The 25,956-nt window shown below is 38.5% G+C and overlaps 3 protein-coding genes and 1 long non-coding RNA gene across 4 annotated transcripts; 3 read left to right on the top strand and 1 right to left on the bottom strand.

Annotated features, from left to right (window-relative positions):
* The first annotated feature begins 688 nt into the window (after positions 1-688).
* On the top strand, positions 689-10,070 carry LOC133984767 (uncharacterized). Its single transcript, XM_062424236.1, has 18 exons — positions 689-958; positions 1,797-1,959; positions 2,334-2,483; positions 2,574-2,734; positions 2,826-3,002; positions 3,690-3,831; positions 3,942-4,129; positions 4,230-4,371; positions 4,482-4,654; positions 7,138-7,416; positions 7,874-8,039; positions 8,134-8,286; positions 8,370-8,530; positions 8,691-8,867; positions 8,956-9,094; positions 9,179-9,366; positions 9,478-9,619; positions 9,719-10,070. Exons 1-18 carry the CDS (start codon positions 776-778, stop codon positions 9,892-9,894), a joined length of 3,060 nt encoding a protein of 1,019 aa, XP_062280220.1. The 5' UTR covers positions 689-775; the 3' UTR covers positions 9,895-10,070.
* A 5,048-nt stretch (positions 10,071-15,118) lies between these two features.
* Positions 15,119-20,304, top strand: LOC133984766 (cytochrome P450 2J4-like). The gene is given in 8 exon segments (XM_062424235.1): positions 15,119-15,134; positions 15,244-15,383; positions 15,544-15,647; positions 15,649-15,718; positions 15,807-15,945; positions 16,016-16,203; positions 17,965-18,106; positions 18,210-20,304. Coding segments are annotated over 8 exon segments (975 nt in total). The 3' UTR covers positions 18,386-20,304.
* LOC133985202 (uncharacterized) lies at positions 16,302-17,944 on the bottom strand. Its single transcript, XR_009925445.1, has 2 exons — positions 17,562-17,944; positions 16,302-17,021 (listed from the first exon to the last, which is right to left on the bottom strand). It is a non-coding gene; the product is annotated as an uncharacterized LOC133985202 (long non-coding RNA).
* A 1,774-nt stretch (positions 20,305-22,078) lies between the features above and the next one.
* On the top strand, positions 22,079-24,064 carry LOC133985201 (cytochrome P450 2J4-like). The gene is made up of 7 exons (XM_062424799.1): positions 22,079-22,356; positions 22,440-22,600; positions 22,764-22,940; positions 23,029-23,167; positions 23,240-23,427; positions 23,539-23,680; positions 23,780-24,064. Exons 1-7 carry the CDS (start codon positions 22,215-22,217, stop codon positions 23,953-23,955), a joined length of 1,125 nt encoding a protein of 374 aa, XP_062280783.1. The 5' UTR covers positions 22,079-22,214; the 3' UTR covers positions 23,956-24,064.
* The last annotated feature ends 1,892 nt before the right edge of the window (positions 24,065-25,956 follow it).

The following is a 25,956-nucleotide window of genomic DNA, read 5'->3' as shown; positions in this document are numbered from 1 at the left end:
TTTTCTGTAACAAACAAACAAACATGTTCCTGTTGCGAAATGCAAAGATTGTGTTTGCAATGAGTCCCTCGTCTGATCACATTTTATCATGCTGAAAAGCATCAGCACCTTAAAACTAAAACTTGTTAATTAGTGATTTCTTGAATAGCCTTTAATGTTTAATACTGTATGAATACTGTAAGGACTCAACCTAATTCTGTTACCTGAAGGTAAAGTCAAAGGTAAAGTCTTGTGGGTTGATACAAAGAAGATCACAAATGAGAGGGAGAGAAATGTATCTTTATTACTGATTTATGATCATGATTACTGAATGATAGTATTTTATTGCTGCACCCTCACTGGGTCAAATGTAGCTAGCAGCTAAATGCATTTAGTTTTTATGATAGTGGAACAACTTTCTACTAAACATGGTTGTTATAGAGTATACACTACTACTACATGCATTTACTACATTGTCTGACAACTGCATTGTTGATCTGGGTTGTACCGACAAATAATTTTGCTTAAAACTATTATTTTATGTATTCAAATTTGCCAGGAAGACTTCCCTGTTTCCTAGAAATGCAGCGGATGTGCAAACAGTCAGCAGCCAGCTGGAAAATCTCAAGCTCCAGTCTTGTTTTTCTCCCAAAGGTCCTGAGAGGCCCACAGCATTACGTAACATTTGGGGCATGTTGGATCAATTCCCCTCCCCGGTCAAACAATGTGAGACTCACCACCATCCTGTCCGCAGGATCTAACTGTTTTCAAAGAGGTCTTTTGACAAATCTTCACCATGATTTTTCAAACACTTTTTGAGTGTATGGACTTTACTGGTTGGCTGCTGTTCACTTTTGTAGTGTTATTATTGTCTGATGTGGTCAGAAACTGGAGGCCTCACAACTTTCCACCGGGACCCTGGACTGTGCCTTTTCTAGGAAATGTCTTCACAGGAGTTGATTTCAAAACAATGGAGAAGGTCAGCAGCAATATTTTCCTATACTTATCATATCATATTTCATGCTGCTTTATACTTATATAATAAGACTTCAATAGAGTATGGTGAGTTTTCAAAATCAACCTGAGACAGTTAACAGAGTTAAAAAAAATGCCAAATAATCAGTGACAAAACTGCAAGTCCATGTGTTCAAAAATAACTATTAATTTATTCAATTACCAAACAAAATGACTGCAACTGACTGCTTCAAAGCCGTCACTAGTGGAAACTAACAGTAACATGACAGTATACAACTCTTGTATCAGCGGTCACAAGCAGTGCAGAGTTGTAAGACAAATTATTCATACCACATTGTTAAAGTAGATAAACCAGGTAAGCCATGCAAAACTGACAATCTGGGAACAAGGGAGAGGACATAGGACAACTAAGCAGCATGTTGGTCAGTGATAACAGAAATAACAATGCTATAATTAACATTATACTTTCTAGATTAAGTGTTCATATGTGTGACTTTTAAGAAGTCAGGTCTTAAGACGTTGTGTGAAGGATTTTCTATACTTGTCTCTTTAATAAAGAATCCTGTGTGTAGACATAACAAGTAGGAGGAAACACACAATAACAACTTCAATTGTATCTTGCCAGAGGTTTCTAACAGTTCATCTCACAACATCTTTTTCCCACGCAGTCCAATCCAAACAAAGGAATGAAAGGCTGAGAGTTACTGCTCGAACATAGGAGAATAACAACTAATGAACACTGAGCCAGACTGTGACAAGACACATTTCAACTGACAAATATATATACACAAATCAAATTACAAACTAAAAGTATGGATATTTTTATTTTATTGAATATGCAGCTTGCTAAGGAATACGGCCCAGTCTTCAGCTTGAGGAGAGGCAGCGGGAGGCTGGTGTTTATTTCAGGATACAAGATGGTCAAAGAGGCTCTTGTCAGCCAGCTGGACAGCTTTGTTGATCGACCCATTGTCCCTCTCTTCCACGTTGTTTTCCAGGGGCTTGGTAAGTAAATGAATGTTTGAAACCACAAATGTCTTTTATCAAATCTTTTTTCTCTCAATAGAAGGAAGAATCTAGTCAGCGAATCAACGTGGAACAAACTATGATGTGAATTCAGATTATCTGAACATTGCATTTGCTTTTCTAGCATCTATGATTTAATGCCAACAGAAGAGGTTAGAGAGTGACTTTATTTGAAACTAATCACCAGTTTAAGACCTTATCATAGCTTGTATAAATCATTATTATTGTTGTTCAGCCTGTAAAGGCAGAAAATTAATAAACAAGCGCATTCCATGTATTTGTGAAAGTAGATGCAGCAATCTGTGTGCAGAGCTTAAATGCTTCATTAATAATTTGGTATAACATTCTCTCAGGCATAGCTCTGAGCAATGGTTACATGTGGAAGAAGCAGAGGAAGTTTGCCAGCATGCATCTGCATTACTTTGGAGAGGGCCAGAAGTCACTGGAAAGATATATTGAAGTAGAATGCAACTTCCTTTGTGAGACGTTCAAAGAGGAACAAGGCAAGTAGACTTGCTTTAAATAAATCATTTTTGTCTTATATGAATATGTAATATTCATCATAACTTGAATGGGATTCAATATGTTCCCAGGAGGACCATTCAAACCCCAGTACACCATAACCAATGCTGTGAGTAACATAATCTGCTCTGTGCTCTTTGGACATCGCTTTGAATACAGTGATCAAAGCTTTCGCAAGGTTTTGGAGCTGGACAATGAGGCTGTTGTGCTCGCTGGCTCAGCTCAGACTCAGGTATGGACTCATCAGTCACCGAGGCTCAACCTGTGTGTTGTGCTCACAAAACAAACCACAGTACTTATCTGAAAGTGTGTTCCATCAACAGCTGTATGATGCCTTCCCTGGTTTGATGAAGCACCTGCCGGGACCTCATCAGACTGTCCACGCTAACTACAAGGATATAAAAGTGTTCCTGAAAAAGGAAATAGAGAAGCACCAGGAGGAGTGGAACCCCGAGGACCCTCGTGATTATATTGATGTGTACCTGGCAGAGATGGAGAAAGTAAGCTGTTATCCTATTTTCAATAAAGCTACCCTGAACCCATTCAAAATGTGTACAGTCAAATATAATGGAAACTGTATTGTCCCATAATGGAAACTGCTTGATAGAGTGCAATGACAAACAAACAGTTGATGAAAGTCCCAATTCATCTGTGCTCAGAGATAAGATTAAATGCTACTTAATTTAATAGCAAACTACTGTCTGGTGAATACATTTTTCACTGTTGAATTTAGACATGATATAGTACCCCTTCAAACTTAAAGGCACATTGAAAATATCAGTAATAGTGCTCCACACATGCTTTTTACCTGGCTCAAAAAAACTCCTGATTCAAAGCTAATTTGCCCAATGAAGATGCGATAAATAGTCAAATTCAATAACTAAATTTTTTTAGTGTTTCACAAGTTTTTCTCATTGGACTGTTTTGCCCTCCAAAATAATCATTTTTTTCTTTCAAACTTGACAAAATGTCTACATACATATTGACCACTTCAGTCACGATGCTCCAATAGTTTAAATTAGCAATGCTGGAGAGCTCTATTGATGTACATACTGGTTACATTTGTCTTGTAAAGAAAACATTTGAATTCTCTAAAAAAATGAACTCCATCCATGGTAAATATAAAGTAGCCTATGACAGCACTGTGTATAATAGAATAACTGTGTTTTGTGTTGACACATTGACAGAAGAAGGAGGATCCCCAGGCTGGCTTCAACATCGACACTTTACTCATTTGCACCATCGACCTGATTGAGGCTGGGACAGAAACAGCTTCTGTGACTTTATCCTGGGGCCTCGTATACATGATGCACTACCCAGAGATACAAAGTCAGTTCATCCTACTATATAATCATTTGAAGCACTACAGTATTCCAGAGGAAGCTATGAATGGTTTTGTGCTATTTGAGCCATAGTTCTGATTCTGTTTCCTCACCCAGGGAAAGTGCAGGCAGAGGTAGATAGAGTTATTGGACAGTCCCGTCAGCCCACGCTGGCCGACAGACCCAACATGCCCTACTCTGACGCTGTCATCCATGAGACTCAAAGGATGGGAAATATTGTTCCTCTGGGATTCCCCAAAATGGCCAGTAAAGACACTACGCTGGGAGGATACTTCATACCAAAGGTGAAGAACTATTTACCAAACTTACCAGGTAAATGTCCGGCTATAAAATTTGTAAATGATTAGCTACTGATATTACACAATATTTCATGACTCTTTCCAGGGCACATCTGTTACTACAATCCTTTCATCAGTGCTTTTTGATAAGGATGAGTGGGCGACTCCAGATATCTTCAATCCTGAACATTTCTTGGATTCAAAGGGCAACTTCTGTAGAAGGGATGCATTCCTACCATTTTCAGCAGGTTTTTTTTCCTCCACTTTCTATCACACTATTTCAATAACAAGAATTGCAAACAACATAGTTTCTAATAGCAACACTAAACTAAAGCTGCTGTCTACGGTTTATTCACAGGTAAACGAGTGTGTTTAGGGGAGAACCTGGCCAGAATGGAGTTGTTTCTTTTCTTTACATGCCTTTTGCAACGCTTCACCATCTCTGCTGTTCCTGGAGAAATTCCCAGCATGGAGGGTGTGCTGGGCTTCACCCATTCCCCCGAGAGCTTCAGGATGTTAGCCACGCCTCGCTAATGCTCTCTATTGTTTCGGCTTTTCAAATCCCAACCAAACACAAACGCCAATAACCAGAATCTCCACATTCTCCAAATCACAAATTGTATCTGACTTGCAGTTGAAAACTAGTTTGTATAATATATGAATATTTAACCCGACATAATTAATAATAAGAAGAAAACAGGAACAACAACAACAAATCTGTCATGTAGATCAGAAGATATTAAGGGTACTTTACTTACTTTACCAAAAAAAGATCAAAATCAATGCAGAGGAAACAAAGATGATATATTTTTAGTTCCAAACATTCTTCCTCTTTGTCAGAACCTAGCTCCTAGATTACCCATCATGCAACTTAATTGCCAATAGTTACATCAGAGATTCAGGTGTAACCTCCACATCCCCATTTTCCAACTCGTAGTCTTCAGACCCAACCGACTCAAGTGACATCATTTGAAGTAATTCATCAGACTTTGCGAAGACCCGATCTAAAGCCAAAATGGGCTTTATACAACTTTTTTTCACATATTTTGTAGTGCTCTTCAAGACCTGTAAACACACTTTAACGTATAAAATTGGTGGAATTCCCCTTTAAGTCAAAGGGACTCGGACTTGCTTATTGTTTCTACATCAGTAATACTAAAATGATTAAAGCGCATGTACAGTCATGGTCCACCCAAAGTGTTGTTTACTTATTTTCCAAAATATATCTCTTGTTTGTATGAGTACTATCAAAAATGACTAACATTTCTCTGACTTTCCTGTTTTGTTGTTTTATTTTTGTTGCACCTACAGTAAGTGGGAAACCTGACTCAGACCTTTAACATTAACCAACACCTGAATGAGTGAGTGGGGACTTTAGAGAGACACATTTAAAGAAAGAGAGGAAAAAATCAAAGCACAATCAAAGCAACAGGGGCAGAGACACCCTGATTTTTGTCCCTAATAAGGATCAAGCACCAAAATTGCTGGATCCTACATTTTTGATAATGCAACCAAACATGCACCAAACATCTTTACATTTGACCCTTGCTGCCTAAATGATCACATCTTATGTATTCCAGAACCCCAGTGCATTATGCAGACAATAACTGATCATTAGTGTGAAATCAGTGAAATGCCCCTTTAAACAATCAATATGTGAAAGCTAAATTCAAAATATCTACAATCTACAATGTTCTTAGAGTAATCTAACTGTCTGACACTAGAAGACCAAATGCTTTAGAACCAGTCTATGTGTTGCTGTTGTGGAGGCTGATCCAGTAAAGCTCATGAGTACAACTGTGTCTGAACTGGTTAACTGGGAGATGTTGATTTAATGATTTCAACTGTTGATCTACTGAGTTTTACATAATAATACTGACTCAATCATTTATTAATATGAAGCCACAGCAGTTCATGATATATTTTGCATTAATACATCCTTTATATTGCAATGTCTCTCGTGTTAATTTTAAGTTTTACTTTTTTTTCCTGTTAAGACACTGTGGTGTTCTACACTCTAACACACAGATATTCCTGTGAACTTTGCATCTATAAATGACACCTAATGATGGATATCAAGGCTGTTAAACTTCAGCTGACTAATAAAAAGTGTTGTGTGTTTTTTAGCCATCAATTGTTTGTCATATTACTTACTTCTGTCTCAACATTGATAATAAATTCCCTGTAATATCTGTTGTCTAAGATTTCTTGATCACATAAAAGATACCTGACAGCATAAAATGCATTTCTAAGAGACGACATACTTTTCTCTGATTTTCTCCCCCATTGAGACCAGTTTTAATTGTGTGCAGGATCCATTTCCATTTATTTACCTTTATTCCCACTGCACTTTGTATTGTTGATTTTACTCTGTTTATACTATGAACATACAATTTCTGTAGAAGATTACTAAAAGACAGTGGAGGTTTTACATGTATGTTATCATATTGCTGAGCTTTAAATAGGATCAGCACCATTAAAACTAAAACTTGTAAATTAGTGATTTCTTTAAGGGCTTCAGTTACATTTCAAGTATGATACAGTATGAATACTGTAAGGACTTAACATAGCTCTGTTAATTGCAGGGGAAATCTGTTGGGTTTGATATGATGAAGGTCACCAATACAAGGGTGTGATGTTTACCTTTATTACTGATTTATGATTACGATTACTGAATTAGTGTTTTATTGCTGTACCTTCACTGAGTCAAATGACGTTAGCAGAAACACAGTGGAGGTTTTACATGTATGTTATCATATTGCTGAGCTATGGATGTTTTTGCTCGTGAGTGATTCCCATAATATCGATATTTTTAGGTACAATCATTTCCTGAAGTGAGTTGTTTCTTGTTACTATGACAGGGGTATTGTTTGTCAAGGGGAAAGTAGGTGTGGTCTTTGACTGGTTATGTAAGTACATTACAACTGTACCTTTGCACAGACTTTGTAACAGATATGTTTTTCTCTCTGTCATTTAACCCAGTACAGGATTGAATAAAGCCATTATAAAGCCAGAGGTGTACGGAGGAAGACACTCCTGAAGCACAAACCTTTCCACTCGGACATTCCTCCTCGTGCTGCTGCTGCTGTTTTGTCTCTTTCACCATGTGGCTTTACAGCTTTTTACTGGGATTGGACCTGAAGGGGATACTATTGGGTTTTTTTCTCGTCCTACTGATAGCAGACTTCCTCAGAAACAAGAATCCTCCAAATTATCCCCCAGGACCACTGGGTCTCCCATTGGTGGGGAATTTCTTCAGTTTGACGAAACATCCACAAAATTATTTTAGCAAGGTAAATGTTTACTAAAAAGGATGTTTTCTCCTTACATTAAATTCAAATCAAATTTATGTTTGAATTGAAATGTATCAGAATGACTCGACAAAGCTCACATGACATACTTCACACAACACTATTGCACAATCAGTATAATAGAATTACATGAACCATAGTAAAATGTACAACTTCACCAAAGCATGAAAAAGTTGAAACCATTTCAACTATTTTTATTTATTCAACAGCATAATGTAACTTTAAGTTGTCCACTATCAAATGTGCGTTTGTTTAAAATTAAATTAAAATTAAAATATTCAATATAATGTAGAAACTAATGGTAGATACTAACATCTGATGGTTAAATAGTAAATGTGTTCTACATTGGTAGGTTTTGTTTCATTATTGAGCAATTCATAAAACTTGTGTAATGCAGAAGTACTATGTTGTTCATTTTTGATTTTATTACTATCTTCAGTTGGCTGATGTCTTTGGAAACGTGCTCAGCATCCGCCTCGGTGGTGAAAAGATGGTGGTCGTGTCTGGGTGCAAGATGGTGAAGGAAGCCATAGTGACACAGGCCGAGAACTTTGTGGATCGACCGCACAGTGAACTTTCTGACAGGGTTTACTTAGGATCCACAGGTGTAAAAAATCTCTCATTCACTGTCTTACACTGTATGTGCAGTAATGAGTTCTTCATCAGCCATTAAATCTTATTTCCTCTGCTTGTGCCTAGGTGGTCTATTCGCGAGCAGTGGTGAAAAATGGAAGAAACAGCGGCGGTTCGCCTTGTCCACCTTACGAAACTTTGGTTTTGGAAAAAGTATCACGGAGCAGAGCATCTGTGAGGAGATCCGATACCTTCAAGAGGAGATAGAGAATGACAAAGGTGGTTTACAATCAGCAAAGCACAAGCTCATAATCAACAGCGATAAAATAGTATCTCCTAAACAGTGGACTCTCCTTCTCCAGGTGAACCTTTCAACCCAGCAGGCCTCTTCAACAACTCTGTATCCAACATCATTTGCCAGCTTGTGATGGGGAAACGGTTTGACTACAGCGACCACAACTTCCAGATGATGCTGAAGTATTTGTCTGAATCTATCTGGCTGGAGGGCTCTGTATGGGGTAGAGTAAGTCAAAAACATCCACTTAATTAAGTCACTGACAGAGAGACGGCACTCTTGTGGGATTGTGGGAGTCAATATTAACCAACTGCGAGGCACGTGTGTGTGGTTGACTTTGTCACAAAAAGTATTTATCATCTCTCATCTCATGTTTTCTGCGGAGTAGCTCTATGACTCCTTTCCCAATGTGATGAAGCACTTGCCAGGCCCTCATAACAGAATATTCAGCAACTACGACCACATCCTGGACTTCATTGGTCAGGAGGTACAGAGGCACAAGCAGGACCTGGACCCCAACAATCCCCGGGACTACATAGACAGTTTCCTCATCGAAATGGGGAATGTATGTGACCAACAGGCATCACACATACAGTGCTGCACTGCAGCTGTACAGTCATTCATTACTGTGTCTTCTCTGCATTCCTGAACAGCACAAAGAATCTGATCTGGGCTTCGATGAGACCAACCTGGCTTTGTGTTCTCTGGATCTGTTTCTGGCTGGAACAGAAACTACCTCCACTACTTTGCAGTGGGCTTTGATTTACCTCATCAAAAACCCTGACATCCAGGGTAGGTGACCATACTCACCCTTTATTCCTAAATTGCTCCAAGCATAGTTATAGCATACAATACTTACATTTCTCATACTTGCAGAAAAAGTCCAGGCAGAGATAGACAGTGTGATCGGACAAATCCGCCAGCCCACTATGGCGGACAGACCAAACCTGCCCTACACTGACGCTGTCATCCATGAGATCCAGAGGATGGGAAACATTGTTCCACTCAACATATTAAGAATGGCTGCCAAAGACACGACTCTTGGCGGTTACTTCATACCCAAGGTGCATCTAAACAGTTGTTCAAAAAGTCTTAAAAGGCTTATTTCTTATGAAAATATGGGAATTAAAAATGTTAGCATTGCTTAGTGTTTACCTGTGGATCTTTGTTCATAGGGTACTGTCCTGATGCCTTTCCTGACCTCTGTGCTGTTTGACAAGACTGCATGGGATACTCCAGATACTTTTAACCCAGGACACTTTCTAAATGCTGATGGAAAGTTTGTAAAGAGAGAAGCATTCCTCCCTTTCTCTGCAGGTAAGCCACAGCAAACTCGCTGTTAGACATCACCTGACCCAGAACATTGGTTGTTATCTTGAGCTCATAAACCTTTGCATGTGTTTGTGAACTCTTCAGGGAAACGTGTGTGTCTCGGAGAAGGGCTGGCCAAGATGGAGCTGTTCCTGTTTTTGGTGGGCTTGTTTCAGAAGTTCTCATTCTCTGCTCCTGATGGAGTAGTGTTAAGTACAGAGGGAGTTACTGGAACCACACATGTGCCGCATCCCTTCAAGGTTTGCGCCAAGGTTCGCTGAATTATACAGAATTAAAATTTTCATCTAACCAGCTTTACGTAAGATGTAACAGCAACCCATAATAACCAAACCATATCAACCTTTTTCTGTTGTATGATTCTCTGTTATGAGGACTTGGTTACTGTCTGTTCTGTACATTAAAAGATTATTGTGTTAATTCCACACTTGAAGAGGCATTTCTCTTTGTCCTTGTAGTTATTTGTAGCGAGATTTATACATTTTCTTATACAATTCTATGTAGTAAAGATCCCTTTTCACACAATTTATAAGTCATTGTTTTGGGGGGTTTTTTGTTCAAAGTGAGGACTTTCGTACCTCCATCACATACATTGTCAGCACATTTGGAAGAGATCTTCTAATGGTCAGTGTGAACAGGAGGAATGATTAAAGCAGCAAGAAATGCACACATACATTAAATCATGAACTTATTTATTTGCTAAATAGGCTACTGAAACATCACAGCAAATAATGTCGGAAATACTTCTGATCAACACACTGAATGAGCATCCACCTCTGAACTCTTGTATTCTTCTTTTATTTCTCCATACAACATACTACAGCAGTAACCACTGATCAATAATTGGCTGAAGACACAGCTGGAGTGCGCAGCGCTTACTGGACACAAACGTTTACAGGACGTTATCGTTCATAAGTGTGGACGCTCACATCGTTGTCATTATAGTAATAGTTATAGTTATAGTTATAGTTATTGTTCTCAATGTGGACGGCCCATACTGTTTGTATTTTCATTTAAATAAAAGTTTGTTCTGATTGAATTGCAGTCGTTAATTACAATTACAAAAGACATGAAATTGCAAATATCATCTTAATAATTATGACATAAATGACCTCTTGGTGACGGTTCTTGGTAGATGTCATCACTTTCTCCCTCATTCCTTGAACAAATTCCTCTTTATGAAAACTGTCCAATAATTGCTGGCAGTCTCTCATCCTGGATCAGGTGCTCCTTGTCCTCCTGTTTCCCTATTTTTTTCTGGTCTGCGATTCGTGTTTTGGCATCAACTTCGATGTCCACGGATTTTTTCTTTTACTTGTGCAACCTCTAGGGACACAGCATTCACCGCCTCAGTTATGGCACAGCAGGATTCGGTTTAAAATAAATAAATAACATCGTCACTCTGGAGGACACATTACAGAAAAGTGTCAGCCTTTTCTGGTTTCCACCTCCGACCCATTAATTTCATTTTCTGCTGTTTTTAAATTCTTCTGATTTTAACCTTTCGGGATCATCTCTTATATCTCAACTTCTCTGTTGACCACGGCGCTCCCTTTATGACACACCAAACGAATGTTTTCATATAGAGAAATAGAGGCGTGGCAGTATGCTGATTGAGGACAGGAGTCCGTCAGTTTAGAATGATTCTGATTAACAAACATACGCACGGTGCTGAGAACAAAATTGGCCGGTACGCAATTGTCATGAATCCGGCGGTGATTTCGCGCAGGCAATTATTTTTTGTGGAGAGTAAGAACATATGCACACATATTAGTGAATGAAGCCCAATGTCTCTCGTACTAAATACACTTCTTACATTTTTTTCTGTTAGGACACTGTGTTTGCACTCTCTGACACACAGACACCTGTGAACTTTGCATCTATAAATGACACCTAATGATGGATATCAAGGCTGTTAAACTTCAGCTGACAAATATAAGTGTTTTGTGTTTTTTAGCCATCAACTGTTTGTCATATTACTTAATCTGTCTCAACATCGATAATAAATTCCCTGAAATATCTGTTGTCTAAGATTTCTTGATCATATAAAAGATACCTGACAGCAAAAAATACATTTCTAAGAGACTACAAACGTTTTCTCCTCATAGAGAACAGTTTTAATTATGTGCTGGATCCATTTCCATTTACTTACTTTTATTCCCACTGCATTTTGTATTGTTGATTTTACACTGTTTATACTATGAACATAAAATTGCTGTCGAAGGTTACTGAAAGACAGTGGAGGTTTTACATGTATGTTATCATATTGCTGAGCCATGAATAGCATCAGCACCATTAAAACTAAACTTGTAAATAAGTGATTGCTTGGCGCCAGTTACATGTCATGCATGATACAGTATGAATACTGTAAGAACTTAACATAGCTCGGCTAATTGCAGGGGAAATCTGTTGGGTTTGATATGATGAAGGTTGCCAATACGAGGAACACAATTTTACCTTTATCACTGATTTATGATTACAATTAGGCTACGGAACTACACTGAAAAAAATAACTCATAAGATTTACTTAAAAAAATTATTGTAAGTATTTGCACGCAAATGATTTAAGTAAAATGTAATGCTGCAATATCAAGTAACACTCACTTGCCAGTATCAAGTAAATTCTACTTACCATAAAACATAACAGTTGTGAAGATATTAAGTAACAGTTACTTAATTACATCCAAGTTTTAAGTTATATTTATTTAAACAAATTAAGTAAAGTATACTTGTTTTTCATAGGCAGGAACATCATTTTACTCAAAATTTTAAGTAAATTTTATATATCTGTAGTATTTGCTGTTATGAAGTAATTTAGTAGATTTTAATTATTTTCTTGTGCTTCACATTTTAATTTACTTGGTTGCATTACGTTACATTACTCACTAAAATTAGGTAATCATTGCCAGTTTTCTTTTGATAAATGTTACCAAATAAATTTAACCAATACTCTATGCATTTAATATATATGTATCACATATCACACAACTAAATTACAATGCAATTAAACAGTTTATTTTTAATTTTAAACAGTTTAACAAACAAGAACTGTCAAAGTAAATCCACTACTATTGTGGATTGAATTGCCTAATCTTTTATGGGGCAGCCATACATTTAACATTGGCATGACTGACATAAAAAGAACAAACAGACAGTATTACACAGTATACACTGCATCCAATTTTACACTATTGGGTTGTACTGGAAATAAATATTGTATTAGATTGTGTAGGTGTCCCAATACTTTTGTACATGCAGTACAGATCTGGAATAGTGCTTTTCAAATATGCAGTGAAAACCTTACAACCCTCTGAAACAGAGTTTCTACATTCATTACAGAAATATAATACTCAGATATTCAAGAACGTTTAACACACATAAACATGCTCAAAACAACTTCTGGGAGAGGGTCAGGACAGAAACCGCCTCTTAAACGTTGAGCAGTGGTGTATGGATTATGTTTACCCCTATTTAAATGGGGGAAAAAACAGAATGTACTGTACAAGTACTGCGTTAATAGTAAAAGTGCATTATATTGTACTGCATTAGAATTTGTACTAACAGTAAATTAAAGATGTATCTCCAGCAAAAGGTATTTAAAGTAAGACTAAGTATATTTTTTAAAGAAAATATCCAAAGGTTGGTATGACTGGTAAACAACAAATACACGGAAAAACATTTATGACAGGCAACCCACTAGTAAACCAAGACGAACTGGAACTCAGTGCTAATTCTTGGCATTTCTTCACAAGAGTCCATGCATGATGCTACGTCCTCAACAAGGGTCCATGAATGATGTCATTTTCCTCCTCTAGGATGACAAAGTCATGACATGCATTTAGGAAAGCAACTTCAACTTCAAGGTGTTTACTTTTGGGGACAGTTTGAATCCATCCAGCTCCAGCAAGAGTTTTTGGAAGACTTCAAAAGTGTAGCGCAAAGTGGGAGGGTATGCCAAGTTCAGGGCATAAATCAGTCCCATGAGCAGTGAGCAAGCTTTCGCAGTACTGTTGCACCCTGGCAAAATCTCATGGCCTTCGACAAGGATGTGCGGAAGTGAGGATTGTGCTTCCTACTTTTATGTGAAGCAAAAGTTGAATATATATTCGTACTGTAGTCACAATCTTTAAAAACACAATTAACAGTTTCGTGCTTTTTCAGATGAGTCCCGAGGTGTTCAAAATATTGCTTCTCTGTGTTAAAACTACATGAATTACATACAAGACATGAAAATGAAACTATCTGCCCTAACTGTTGAGTCTGTGTATGATTTCTAGACAAATGTGCATGAAGTGCCCCACAACTTTTAAATAAACAAGGACAATCTGAGTACAAGCAGGGTAGTGATCGGCCTTGACTAGTGTGTGGATGCTTCAACCTATAATGTTTTATGAGCTCTAAACGTTTTGATGACCTAAAATTGCATCGTTTGCACGACCATCTCATACCACAAGAGGCCTACTCTTTCTCCCTGATGAATTTCTCCTCGACCTCCTCTCCCTAGCCCTCAACTCCAACTGTCCACAAAGTCCACTGGCTCCTCCAAAGGGCACCCTGAAAATGAAGAGACACAATTTGTGGTATTAAAACAATGGTCTAAAATATTCAGCCACAATTTTAATATTACGTTATGATGGATGAAGAAGGGAAAATAACAAAGCAATATAATGCATACATTATTTTCTACTTGCCTGAATTATGAGAATAATGTTCTGTTCTGATTTGCTTCCTGTTGATGGAAAAATATTTTAATAAGAAATAAACTACATCATAAACATTAATGAACATTTTGTTTTGTCTAGCTAAATAAAACAATTAACACATGACAGATTTATTTGCGAGTAGAAGTTATAATGAACAGGAAAAACTGCAGCCCTCCCACTACAGGCCAGCACGGACCAATGTAGCGTTATGCTAACTTTAAATTAACTTATGAACAGTGACATATCTTGCGTCAAACTGCATGCAGACGTATATTATCACAAATTTAAAACAGAACGTAATAACTTACCTGTGGAATGACTTGCGCGCGCTACACCTTGCAGTACTCTGTGATGTGATCCTGTGTGTAACGTCCGGAGCAGAGCCAGTCGGCCAGAGACTGTTGTGCTGTGCGCATGCGTCGTCGTGCATGCGTTTCAAAACACTAGATTTTCAGAGTAAAGTTTATGTAATATTTTTAGGTTTATGTACGTACAACTATTAAACATTTAAATAGTATGAGGAAACTTAAGTAAAACTTACTCTTCCCCCATAATTCATGTATTACGTTAATAAAATGTTTAATTTTACTTAAGAAACTCTAGTTCTTACTGAATCTTAAAAATACAAGGTATAAATTATGACAGTTACTCTAATAGAGTTTACAGCACCAAAAAGTCACTTTTTTCAGTGTACAGTGTTTTATTGCTGCATCCTCACTGAGTTAAATGTAGCCAGCAGTAAGACATTGGAGGTTTTACATGTATGTTATCATATTGTTGAGCTATGGATGTTTTTGCTCGTGAGTGATTCCCATAATATCGATGTTTTTAGGTATTACAATAATTTCCTGAAGTGAGTTGTTTCTTGTTATGACAGAGGTTTTGTTTGTCAAGGGGAGAGTAGGTGAGGCCTCTTCAACAACACTGTATCCAACATCATTTGCCAGCTTGTGATGGGGAAACGGTTTGACTACAGCGACCACAACTTCCAGATAACGCTAAAGTATTTGTCTGAAGTTGTTTCGTTGGAGGGCACAACTTGGGGTCAAGTAAGTCAATAACATCCACTTAGCTTAGTCATTGACAGAGAGACAGCACTCTGGTGGGATTGTGGGAGTCAATATTAACCAACTGGGAAGCATGTGTTTGTGGTTGACTTTGTCACAAAAGGTGAATATCATCTCTCATCTCCTATTTTCTGCGGAGTAGCTCTATGACTCCTTTCCCAGTGTGATGAAGCACTTGCCAGGCCCTCATAACAGAATATTCAGCAACTACAAAACCATCCTGGACTTCATCGGTCAGGAGGTAGAGGCACAAGCAGGACCTGGACCCCAATAATCCCCGGGACTACATTGACAGTTTCCTCATCGAAATGGAGAATGTATGTGACCAACAGGCATTGCAAATACAGTGCTGCACTGCAGCTGTACAGTCATTCTTTACTGTGTCTTCTCTGCATGCCTGAACAGCACAAAGAATCTGATCTGGGCTTCGATGAGACCAACCTGGCTTTGTGTTCTCTGGATCTGTTTCTGGCTGGAACAGAAACTACCTCCACTACTTTGCAGTGGGCTTTGATTTACCTCATCAAAAACCCTGACATCTAGGGTAGGTGACCATACTCACTCTTTCTCCCTAAATAATATCAAGCATAAACTTAAATTTCTTATACTTGCAGTGAAAGTCCAGGCAGAGATAGACAGTGTGATCGGACAAATCCGCCAGCCCACTATGGCGGACAGACCAAACCTGCCCTACACTGACGCTGTCATCCATGAGATCCAGAGGATGGGAAACATTTTTCCCCTCAATGGATTAAGAATGGCTGCCAAAGACACGACTATTGGCGGTTACTTTATACCCAAGGTGCATCTTGTTTGGATCTGAGCTATTTCTACTTGCTAAATCTTACGCTATGTGTAGCTCAGTCCGTGTGTTCGTTAATGAAAGAATAGGAGAAGATGAGCGGTCTCAACAGGCTATTTTATTTAGCAGTAAATGAATAAAACATACAGAGCTCTGGGTCGAGATTTCCTATCCCTGACTAACATTGTCTGTCGTCAGTTCACGAAGTCTGACCCCTATCTCTTCCTAACCCAGTCTTATATACAATCCAGAATGGTTATGCAATGTGAGGTGTGGTCTCCTGGGGGGCAGGTGATCGGACTCCCTCCTCCATCTTCTCATGTGTCCTTCCTGTGACCTCCTTAAGCAACGTCCAGGGTAGTGTGATAGTTCCTGTCTCTGAAACTTACAGAATCACAAGACATCCTTTATCCCTGAGTACAGAACAATAGCCCCTGAGTACAGAACAATAGCCCCTGAGTACAGAACAATAGCCCCTGAGATAATGATGATGACTTCCTAATCATTATTATTTGAGAGAAGCACTGTTCTGTCTTTACCCCTGCAATGTGATAATCATGTCTTTACCAAAGGACAACTGTCTTCCAACTGGGATGCATTCTTATTACACAACAAGCTTACTGCTTTCAAATTGTTACACATAGGACCACATCTTTATATGAAACAAACAATAAAGTAACTAATCCCCTTATCTGATATTTTAGCAGTGGCAAATTCATAGTGTAGCATCCCCGGCTAAATGATGGTCGGACTCTCAAACTGATGGTTCACAGTGTTTTATTCCTTGGACCGTATTCAATGTAAACACAGCGTAAGAGCTATGAAAAGAAGAAAACAAAATACAGTTACCTTTACTCTTACTTGAAAATACCTTTAACTGCCTTTATCTTAAACAATTATGTAAGTTAAGTTAACTCTCTTTTTATCTAATAAACGTATTGTAGACTCACGGGTTTTACTCCATGAATTTAATTATATATTTTAACTGCTACGATTGATGTTACAGTCATGAGGGAAAATTCACATTTTAACTGAAAGACAACCTCACATAGAGTGCAGTATAAAACAATATTTGACATGAAATTAGCATTTTTAACCGTTCATTTTTAACCCAATAAACAGTTTTTAACCTTAGCAGACCTCATATAAAACAGACAAAATACGTCCTGTTGCATTACCAAAACAACCTACGAGTTAGCTTATAGCTTCATCTCACTTCAATACAGACCGACACGGCAACTTGACCGATGCTAATAGTAGCTACCGCTAACCACAATACGTTTTATGCATGAAAATATCAACGGCAACCAAACTCGAGCCGGACATAAATATGGCATGAAATGGTAACAAAAACAAACCTTGTGCCCCTTATTAGCCAGGTGCTAGGGCGTTCCATGTGAGTTAGGCACACTTTGCTTGCTTTTAGCATTGAAGACACACTCTTAGCCTTGCAGACACACTTTTCCTACGTGCCGGTAAAGTCCGAAGCACCTGATGTGTATGAGGTCTCGGCGAGACGCTTTCAAAATAAAATCACTGAATATCCGTCTGCTTAATATATATAAAATAAAAGCCTGGCTTTAAAGAATGTTACTAAGTAAACATAAAAACACATTTATAAAAATACAATGCTCATATTAAAGGTCATTTACACATAGCATATATCTACAATCTACACAGTCGTTCAAAAAGTCTTATGAAAATATGGGAATTAGAAATGTTAGCATTGCTTAGTGTTTACCTGTGGATCTTTGTTCATAGGGTACTTCCCTGATGCCCATGCTGACCTCTGTGCTGTTTGACAAGACTGCATGGGAGACTCCAGATACTTTTAACCCAGGACACTTTCTAAATGCTGATGGAAAGTTTGTAAAGAGAGAAGCATTCCTTCCTTTCTCTGCAGGTAAGCCACAGCAAACTCGCTGTTAGACATCATCTGACCCAGAACATTGGTTGTTATCATGAGCTTATAAACCTTTGCATGTGTGTGTTTGTGAACTCTTCAGGGAAACGTGTGTGTCTCGGAGAAGGGCTGGCCAAGATGGAACTGTTCCTGTTTTTGGTGGGCTTGTTTCAGAAGTTCTCATTCTCTGCTCCTGATGGAGAAGTGTTAAGTACAGAGGGAGCTATTGGAGCCACACATGTACCGCACCCCTTCAAGGTTTGCGCCAATGTTCGCTGAATTGTGCAGAATTACATTTTCCATCCAACCAGATTTATGTAAGATGTAACAGCGATCTCCTTTACATGCTATTATAAATAAATAACAAATCATTTGAAAACAATTAATCAACAAAACATTCACAAAACATTTAATTGTAAATAATTGAAATGTAAAATATTTCAAACTGTGCTTGATTTAAATATGTCTTCCTCTGGCACAATCTGGTGGTAATAACAAGAATGATCAAGTAATTCTATGCTGATGGATCTGACCCTAGCACACAGACTACACCAGTTTTCATCAAAATTATCACATTTCCAGGAATTAAAGCAAGAAAGTCAGGGGCCTAACACTGATCAATAGCCTAACAGTCTTCTCTGCTTCACAATGTGGATGTGTGGTTTGTTGCTGGGACTTGACATCGGGAATGCTGCTTTTCAAATTTGCTGTTCTCCTCGTAGCGTATTTTCTGAACAAAAACGATCCACCTAACTTTCCTCTGGGACCACCGACTCTCCGTCTCTTAGGAAATGTTGCCAGCATTGATCCTCTCTTTCTGACACCAGAATACCAAATGCTTTCGAACAACTATATGGCTGTGTCTAAATTCAGGGGCTGCATCCTTGTAAGGACGCATTTTAAGGCCGGTTACGTCACAACGGCGCGCGAAAGCCTGTCCCAATTCGAAGACTCCTCAAACGCATGCTCAAACGCAGCCTCAAAATGCGTCCTTGTTTTCCCAGTTCATGATATATTATGCATCAATAAATGCTTTCTATCAAAATGTCTTTCATGTTAATTATAAGTTTTACATTTTTTTCTGTAAGGACACTGTGGTGTACGGAGCCCCTCTGGTTACATGGTCAAAAACATTTTTAAATTGTGGCCAATATATATATCGTTGCCACGAAATAAGTATAACGTATACACGAAATACTAATTAATAATATTGATAACATTCCTGGAAAGCTGGGTAAGCAAATCTAGCGCACAGGTCTAGAACCTACAATAGCCTACGTACGGAGCCCCGTACGTATCAGCTTAAAAAGTGCCTTTTCACTGATCATCTCCTTTGAAAGTAGCATCATGTGTGTCAGACTCTCAGCTGAGGGAATACATAGGCTATGAACCGCAGCGTTTAATGATGCCACCGGACGAAGCCGCGCAGTTACAGTAGCGCTCACTGTATGTATCACGTTGCCGAGGGAACCTATAGCCTATCAGTGATCAGTATCTAGTTTGTATTGATTTGCAGGTTGTTGTTGGTCTGAATGAACTACTGAATGTGTCTGTAGTGTTCTCTGGACATTTGTCCTTCAATAAAATCACAGAAGATAAAAAAAGTTCCCTACATGTATATTATTGATCAGTCTGACGTTTACCTACAGATGAAATGTGCTACAATTCCTTTAAACCATTATGTTAACACTTTGATGATGTTTTTATGGTTCCTTGCAATCCCAGGCTTTTCAGAATGTCTTTGTAGCTCATTCCCAGCCTAAAATAAAACTCTATCATACTGTCTCTGTCCATCGTGTAGCTTTAGCCTCTGTAATGCCTCTACCTTAGACCTTAGAGAAGGTGCGCTCGATTTGCTTACCCAGCTGTCCAGGAATAATATTGATATCATTAATTAGTATTTCGTGCGCTCGTTATACCTATTTCGCGGCCACGAATTAGTATTTCGTGCGCACGTTATAGCTATATTGTGGCCACATTTTTTTTTTTTTGGACCATGTCACCAGAGGGGCTCCGTAGTGGTGTTTTGCACTCTGACACACAGACAATCCTGTGAACTTTGCATCTATAAATGACACCTAAAGTCAAGGCTGTATACAGCTGACTAATATAATAAGTGTTGTGTGTTTTTTAGCCATCAACTGTTTCTCATATTACTTAATCTGTCTCAACATCGATAATAAATTCCCTGTAATATCTGTTGTCTGAGATTTCTTGGTCATATAAAAGATACCTGACAGAATAAGATGCATTCTAAGAGACGACATACCTTTTCTCTGATTTTCTCCCCCATGGAGACCAGTTTTACTTGTGTGCAGGATCCATATCCATTTATTTACTTTTATTCCCACTGCACTTTGTATTGTCGATTTTACTCTGTTTATACTATGACTATACAATTTCTGTCGTAGGTTACTGAAAGACAGTGGAGGTTTTACATGTATGTTATCATATTGCTGAGCTTTAAATAGGATCAGCACCATTAAAACTAAAACTTGTAAATTAGTGATTTCTTTAATAGCGTCAGTTACATTTCATGTATGATAGAGTATGAATACTGTAACGACTTAACATACCTTGGCTGATTGCAGGGGAAATCTGTTGGGTTTGATATGATGAAGGTCAACAATGAGGAGGAGAATTTTACCTTTATTACTGATTTATGATTACGATTACTGAATTAGTGTTTTATTGCTGCACCCTCACTGAATCAAATGACGTTAGCAGAAACACAGTGGAGGTTTTACATGTATGTTATCATATTGCTGAGCTATGAATGTTTTTGCTCGTGAGTGATTCCATTAATATCGATATTTTTAGGTACAATCATTTCCTGAAGTGAGTTGTTTCTTGTTACTATGACAGGGGTATTGTTTGTCAAGGGGAAAGTAGGTGTGGCCTGTGATTGGTTATGTAAGTACATTACCACTGTACCTTTGCACAGACTTTGTGTCCAGGATTTTTTCCCCCTGTCATTTAACCCACTACAGGATTAAACGAAGCATGACAAGGCATTTTAAAAGCTGAGGTGTACGGAGGAAGACACTCCTGAAGCACAAACCTTTCCACTCGGACATTCCTCCTCGTGCTGCTGCTGCTGTTTTGTCTCTTTCACCATGTGGCTTTACAGCTTTTTACTGGGATTGGACCTGAAGGGGATATTATTGTTTTTTTTTCTAGTCCTACTGATAGCAGATTTCCTCAGAAACAGGAATCCTCCAAATTATCCCCCAGGACCAGTGGGTCTCCCATTGGTGGGGCATTTCTTCAGTTTGGAGCAACCCATACACATTTATTTTAGCAAGGTAGAGGTTCAATACAAATGTTTTCTCCTTACATTAAATTCAAATCCAATGAATGTTTGAATTTAAATGTATCAGATTGGCTTTACAAAGCTCACATGAGATACTTCACACACCACTATTGCACAATCAGTATAATAGAATAACATGAACCATAGTTAAAGATAAAACTTTGCCAAAGCATTAAAAACTTAAAGCCATTTCAACTAGTTTTATTTATTCAACATGATAATGCAACTTTAAATTGTCCGCACACTATCAAATGTGCGTTTGTTTAAAATATTCAATATAATGTAGAAACTAACGGCAGACACTATCATCTGGTGTTTAAATAGTAAATGGAACTCAACATTGGCAGGTTTTGTTTCGTTATTGAACAATTCATAAAGCTAATGTGATGCAGAAGTGCTCTTTTGATTTTATTACTATCCTCAGTTGGCTGATGTCTATGGAAACGTGTTCAGCGTCCGCCTCGGTGGTGAAAAGATGGTGGTCGTGTCTGGGTGCAGGATGGTGAAGGAAGCCATAGTGACACAAGCCGAGAACTTTGTGGCTCGACCATACAATGCAATTGCTGACAGGGTTTACCATGGGGCTACAGGTGTAAAAATCTCTCTTTCACTGTCTCATACTGTGTGTGCAGTAATGAGTTCTCTATCAGCCATTAACTCTTATTTCCTATGCATTGATGTATATTTAATTCACCGGGACCTGACTGCTGTATTTTGTTCTTTCATGTACCTACATGGCTGAATGGGAAGTAATATCCTTGAATCCTTGAATGCTTGTGCATACGTGGTCTGTTCATGAGCAATGGTGAAAAATGGAAGATACAGCGGCGGTTCGCCTTGTCCACCTTACGAAACTTTGGTTTTGGCAAAAGTGTCACAGAGCAGAGCATCTGTGAAGAGATCCGATACCTTCAAGAGGAGATAGAGAATGACAAAGGTGGTTTACAATCAGCACAGCAAAAGCTCATAAACAACAGAAATAAAATAGTATCTCCTAAACAGTGGACTGTCGTTCTCCAGGTGAACCCTTCAGCCCAGCAGGCCTTTTCAACAAAGCTGTATCGAACATCATTTGCCAGCTTGTGATGGGGAAACGGTTTGACTACAGCGACCACAACGTCCAGATGTTGCTGAAGTGTTTGTCTGAGGCTATCCAGCTGGAGGGCACAATATGGGGTCAAGTAAGTCAATAACATCCACTTAGCTCAGTCACTGACAGAGAGACGGCACTCTGGTGGGATTGTGGGAGTCAATATTAACCAACTGCGAGGCACGTGTGTGTGGTTGATTTTGTCACAAAAGGTGAATAATATTGTCTCTCCTCTCCTGTTTTCTGCGGAGTAGCTCTATGACTCCTTTCCTAGTGTGATGAAGCACTTGCCAGGCCCTCATAACAGAATATTCAGCAACTACGAAACCATCCTGGACTTCATCGGTCAAGAGGTACAGAGGCACAAGCAGGAACTGGACCCCAACAATCCCCAGGACTACATTGACAGTTTCCTCATCGAAATGGAGAATGTATGTGACCAACAGGCATTGCAAATACAGTGCTGCACTGCAGCTGTACAGTCATTCATTACTGTGTCTTCTCTGTATTCCTGAACAGCACAAAGAATCTGATCTAGGCTTCAATGAGACCAATCTGGCTATGTGTTCTCTGGATCTGTTTCTGGCTGGAACAGAGACTACCTCCACTACTTTGCAGTGGGCTTTGATTTACCTCATCAAAAACCCTGACATCCAGGGTAGGTGACCATACTCACTCTTTCTCTCTAAATTGCTCCATGCATAAATACTTACATTTCTTATACTTTCAGAGAAAGTCCAGGCAGAGATAGACAGCGTGATCGGACAAATCCGCCAGCCCACTATGGCGGACAGACCAAACCTGCCCTACACTGACGCTGTCATCCATGAGATCCAGAGGATGGGAAACATTTTTCCTCTCAATGGATTAAGAATGGCTGCCAAAGACACGACTCTCGGCGGTTACTTCATACCCAAGGTTCATCTAAACAGTCGTTCAAAAAGTGTTAAAAGGCTTATTTCTTATGAAAATATTGGATTTAAAAATGTTAGCATTGCTTAGTGTTTACCTGTGGATCTTTGCTCATAGGGTACTTCCCTGATGCCCATGCTGACCTCTGTGCTGTTTGACAAGACTGCATGGGAGACTCCAGATACTTTTAACCCAGGACACTTTCTAAATGCTGATGGAAAGTTTGTAAAGAGAGAAGCATTCCTTCCTTTCTCTGCAGGTAAGCCACAGCAAACTCGCTGTTAGACATCATCTGACCCAGAACATTGGTTGTTATCATGAGCCTATAAACCTTTGCATGTGTGTTTGAACTCCTCAGGGAAACGTGTGTGTCTCGGAGAAGGGCTGGCCAAGATGGAGCTGTTCCTGTTTTTGGTGGGCTTGTTTCAGAAGTTCTCATTCTCTGCTCCTGATGGAGTAGTGTTAAGTACAGAGGGAGCTGTTGGAGCCACAAATGTACCGCAACCCTTCAAAGTTTGCGCCAAAGTTCGCTAATTATGCAGCATCACATTTTCCATCTAACCAGATTTATATGAGATGTAACAGCAACCTCCTTTACATGCTATTATAAATAGATAAATAAATCATTTGAAAATAAACAAAACATTCAATTGTAAATAATTGAAACGTAAAATATTTCAAACTGTACTGGATTTAAATATGTCTTCCTCTGGCACCATCTGGTGGTAATAACAAGAATGATCAAATAATTCTAGCGTAGCGTATTTTCTGAACAAAAAGGATCCACCTAACTTTCCTCTGGGACTGACGACTCCCTCTCGTGGGAAATGTCTTCAGCATTGATCCTAAACAGCCTCACTTTTACCTAACCAAATTAACGTGGCAGCATCAAGACATTTGAATGTTAGGAAGTAGTGTTTTGTTTTTTACATGAAACTGAACAACTTCAGCATGTTCAACAGGCTAGGAGAGCTAATAAGTAATACATTTTATACTTAACATACATACACTGCCTACTAGGGGTGTGACGATTCACTCAGCTCACGAGACAAGACACAATATTGGGTTCACGAGATCGAGACGAGACAAGATATTAACACTATTTATGAACATTTCAATGAGGAAATATATGACTGGTCTTTTATTTGAAAGTCACAAAATGCAGGCGCATTTTGAAATGTTTTAACTAATTATCTTGTAATCAATGTCACTTCAGTTCTACTTTCTAAGTATGAATTATCATACACAGTATGCAAGCACTGTAAAAGGTTTCCCCATATAGATAGATCATTTTGGGATTAATGGAAATAATCACAAATACTGAATTCTAAAGAATAGAAACAATTCTAATATAAATTAAGTAAAGAATCCAAATATCACAAATTATAACATATTGCTAATAAAAACAGATATAAAAGTAAATTGTACAAATCCTGTATCACATAATTACACTGCTCCTCTCCCCATCTCCTGCTTCTGACTGAGATCTTATCAGCAGGTAGAAGCTGCAACAAGGTTAAGGATCCACAGGAGACATAAAAAGACATGACGTGCAAATGAGCGATAGAAAACCGATTGTCCTTTTAATTTTTTTATTAATTTTTTTAAATGTATTTTGTGCGCGTCCTGAATATTGCTTTGCAAGACACCATTCACCTCGACAAGAAATATCGTCACGTTTTAATCTCGTCACACCCCTACATTACCCATAATGCAACTTGACTGCCAACAGTTACATCAGAGATTCAGGTGTAACCTCTACATCCCCATTTTCCAACTCGTAGTCTTCAGACCCAACCGACGTTGACTCAAGTGATATCACTTGAAGCAATTCATCAGATTTTGCGCAGACCCCATCTGGAGCCCAAAATGGGCTTTATACAGTAAATGGGAAACCTGCTTCAGGCTGGATCTTACATTTTTCATGAAGCAACACCAAACATCTTTACATTTGACCCTTTCTGCCTAAATGCTCACATTTTATGTACTTCACAACCATCATCCAGTTTGTAATGCAGGCAATAAACGGATTAATGTAGATTCAGTGAAATGCCCCTTTAAAAAAAATCAGTGTGTGACAGCTACATTCAAATATCTAACATCCTGCAATGTATGTAGAGTAATTTAACTTTAGAACCAGTCCTTGTGTTGCTGTTGTGGAGGCTGATCCAGTCATTTTTGACAAGCTCATGAGTACAACTGTCTGAACTGGTTACCTGGGAGATGTTGATTTAATCTGTTGATCAACTGAGTTTTACACAATAATACTGACTCAATCATTTATTAATATGAAGCCACAGCAGTTTATGATATATTATGCATTAATACATCCTTTATATCACAATGTCTCTCGTGTTAAATACAAGTTTTAAATTTTTTCCTGTTAGGACACTGGTGTTTTGCACTCTGACACAGATAGTCCTGTGAACTTTGCATCTGTCAATGACACCTATGATGGATATCAAGGCTGTTAAGCTTCAGCTGACTAATATAATTAGTGTGTGGTTTTTAGCCATCAATTGTTTGTCATATTAC

Source organism: Scomber scombrus, chromosome 8, assembly GCF_963691925.1.
Source record: "Scomber scombrus chromosome 8, fScoSco1.1, whole genome shotgun sequence".
NCBI lineage: Eukaryota > Metazoa > Chordata > Actinopteri > Scombriformes > Scombridae > Scomber > Scomber scombrus.
Note: the sequence above shows the minus strand (reverse complement) of the source record. Positions and strands in the feature narration are given on the sequence as shown.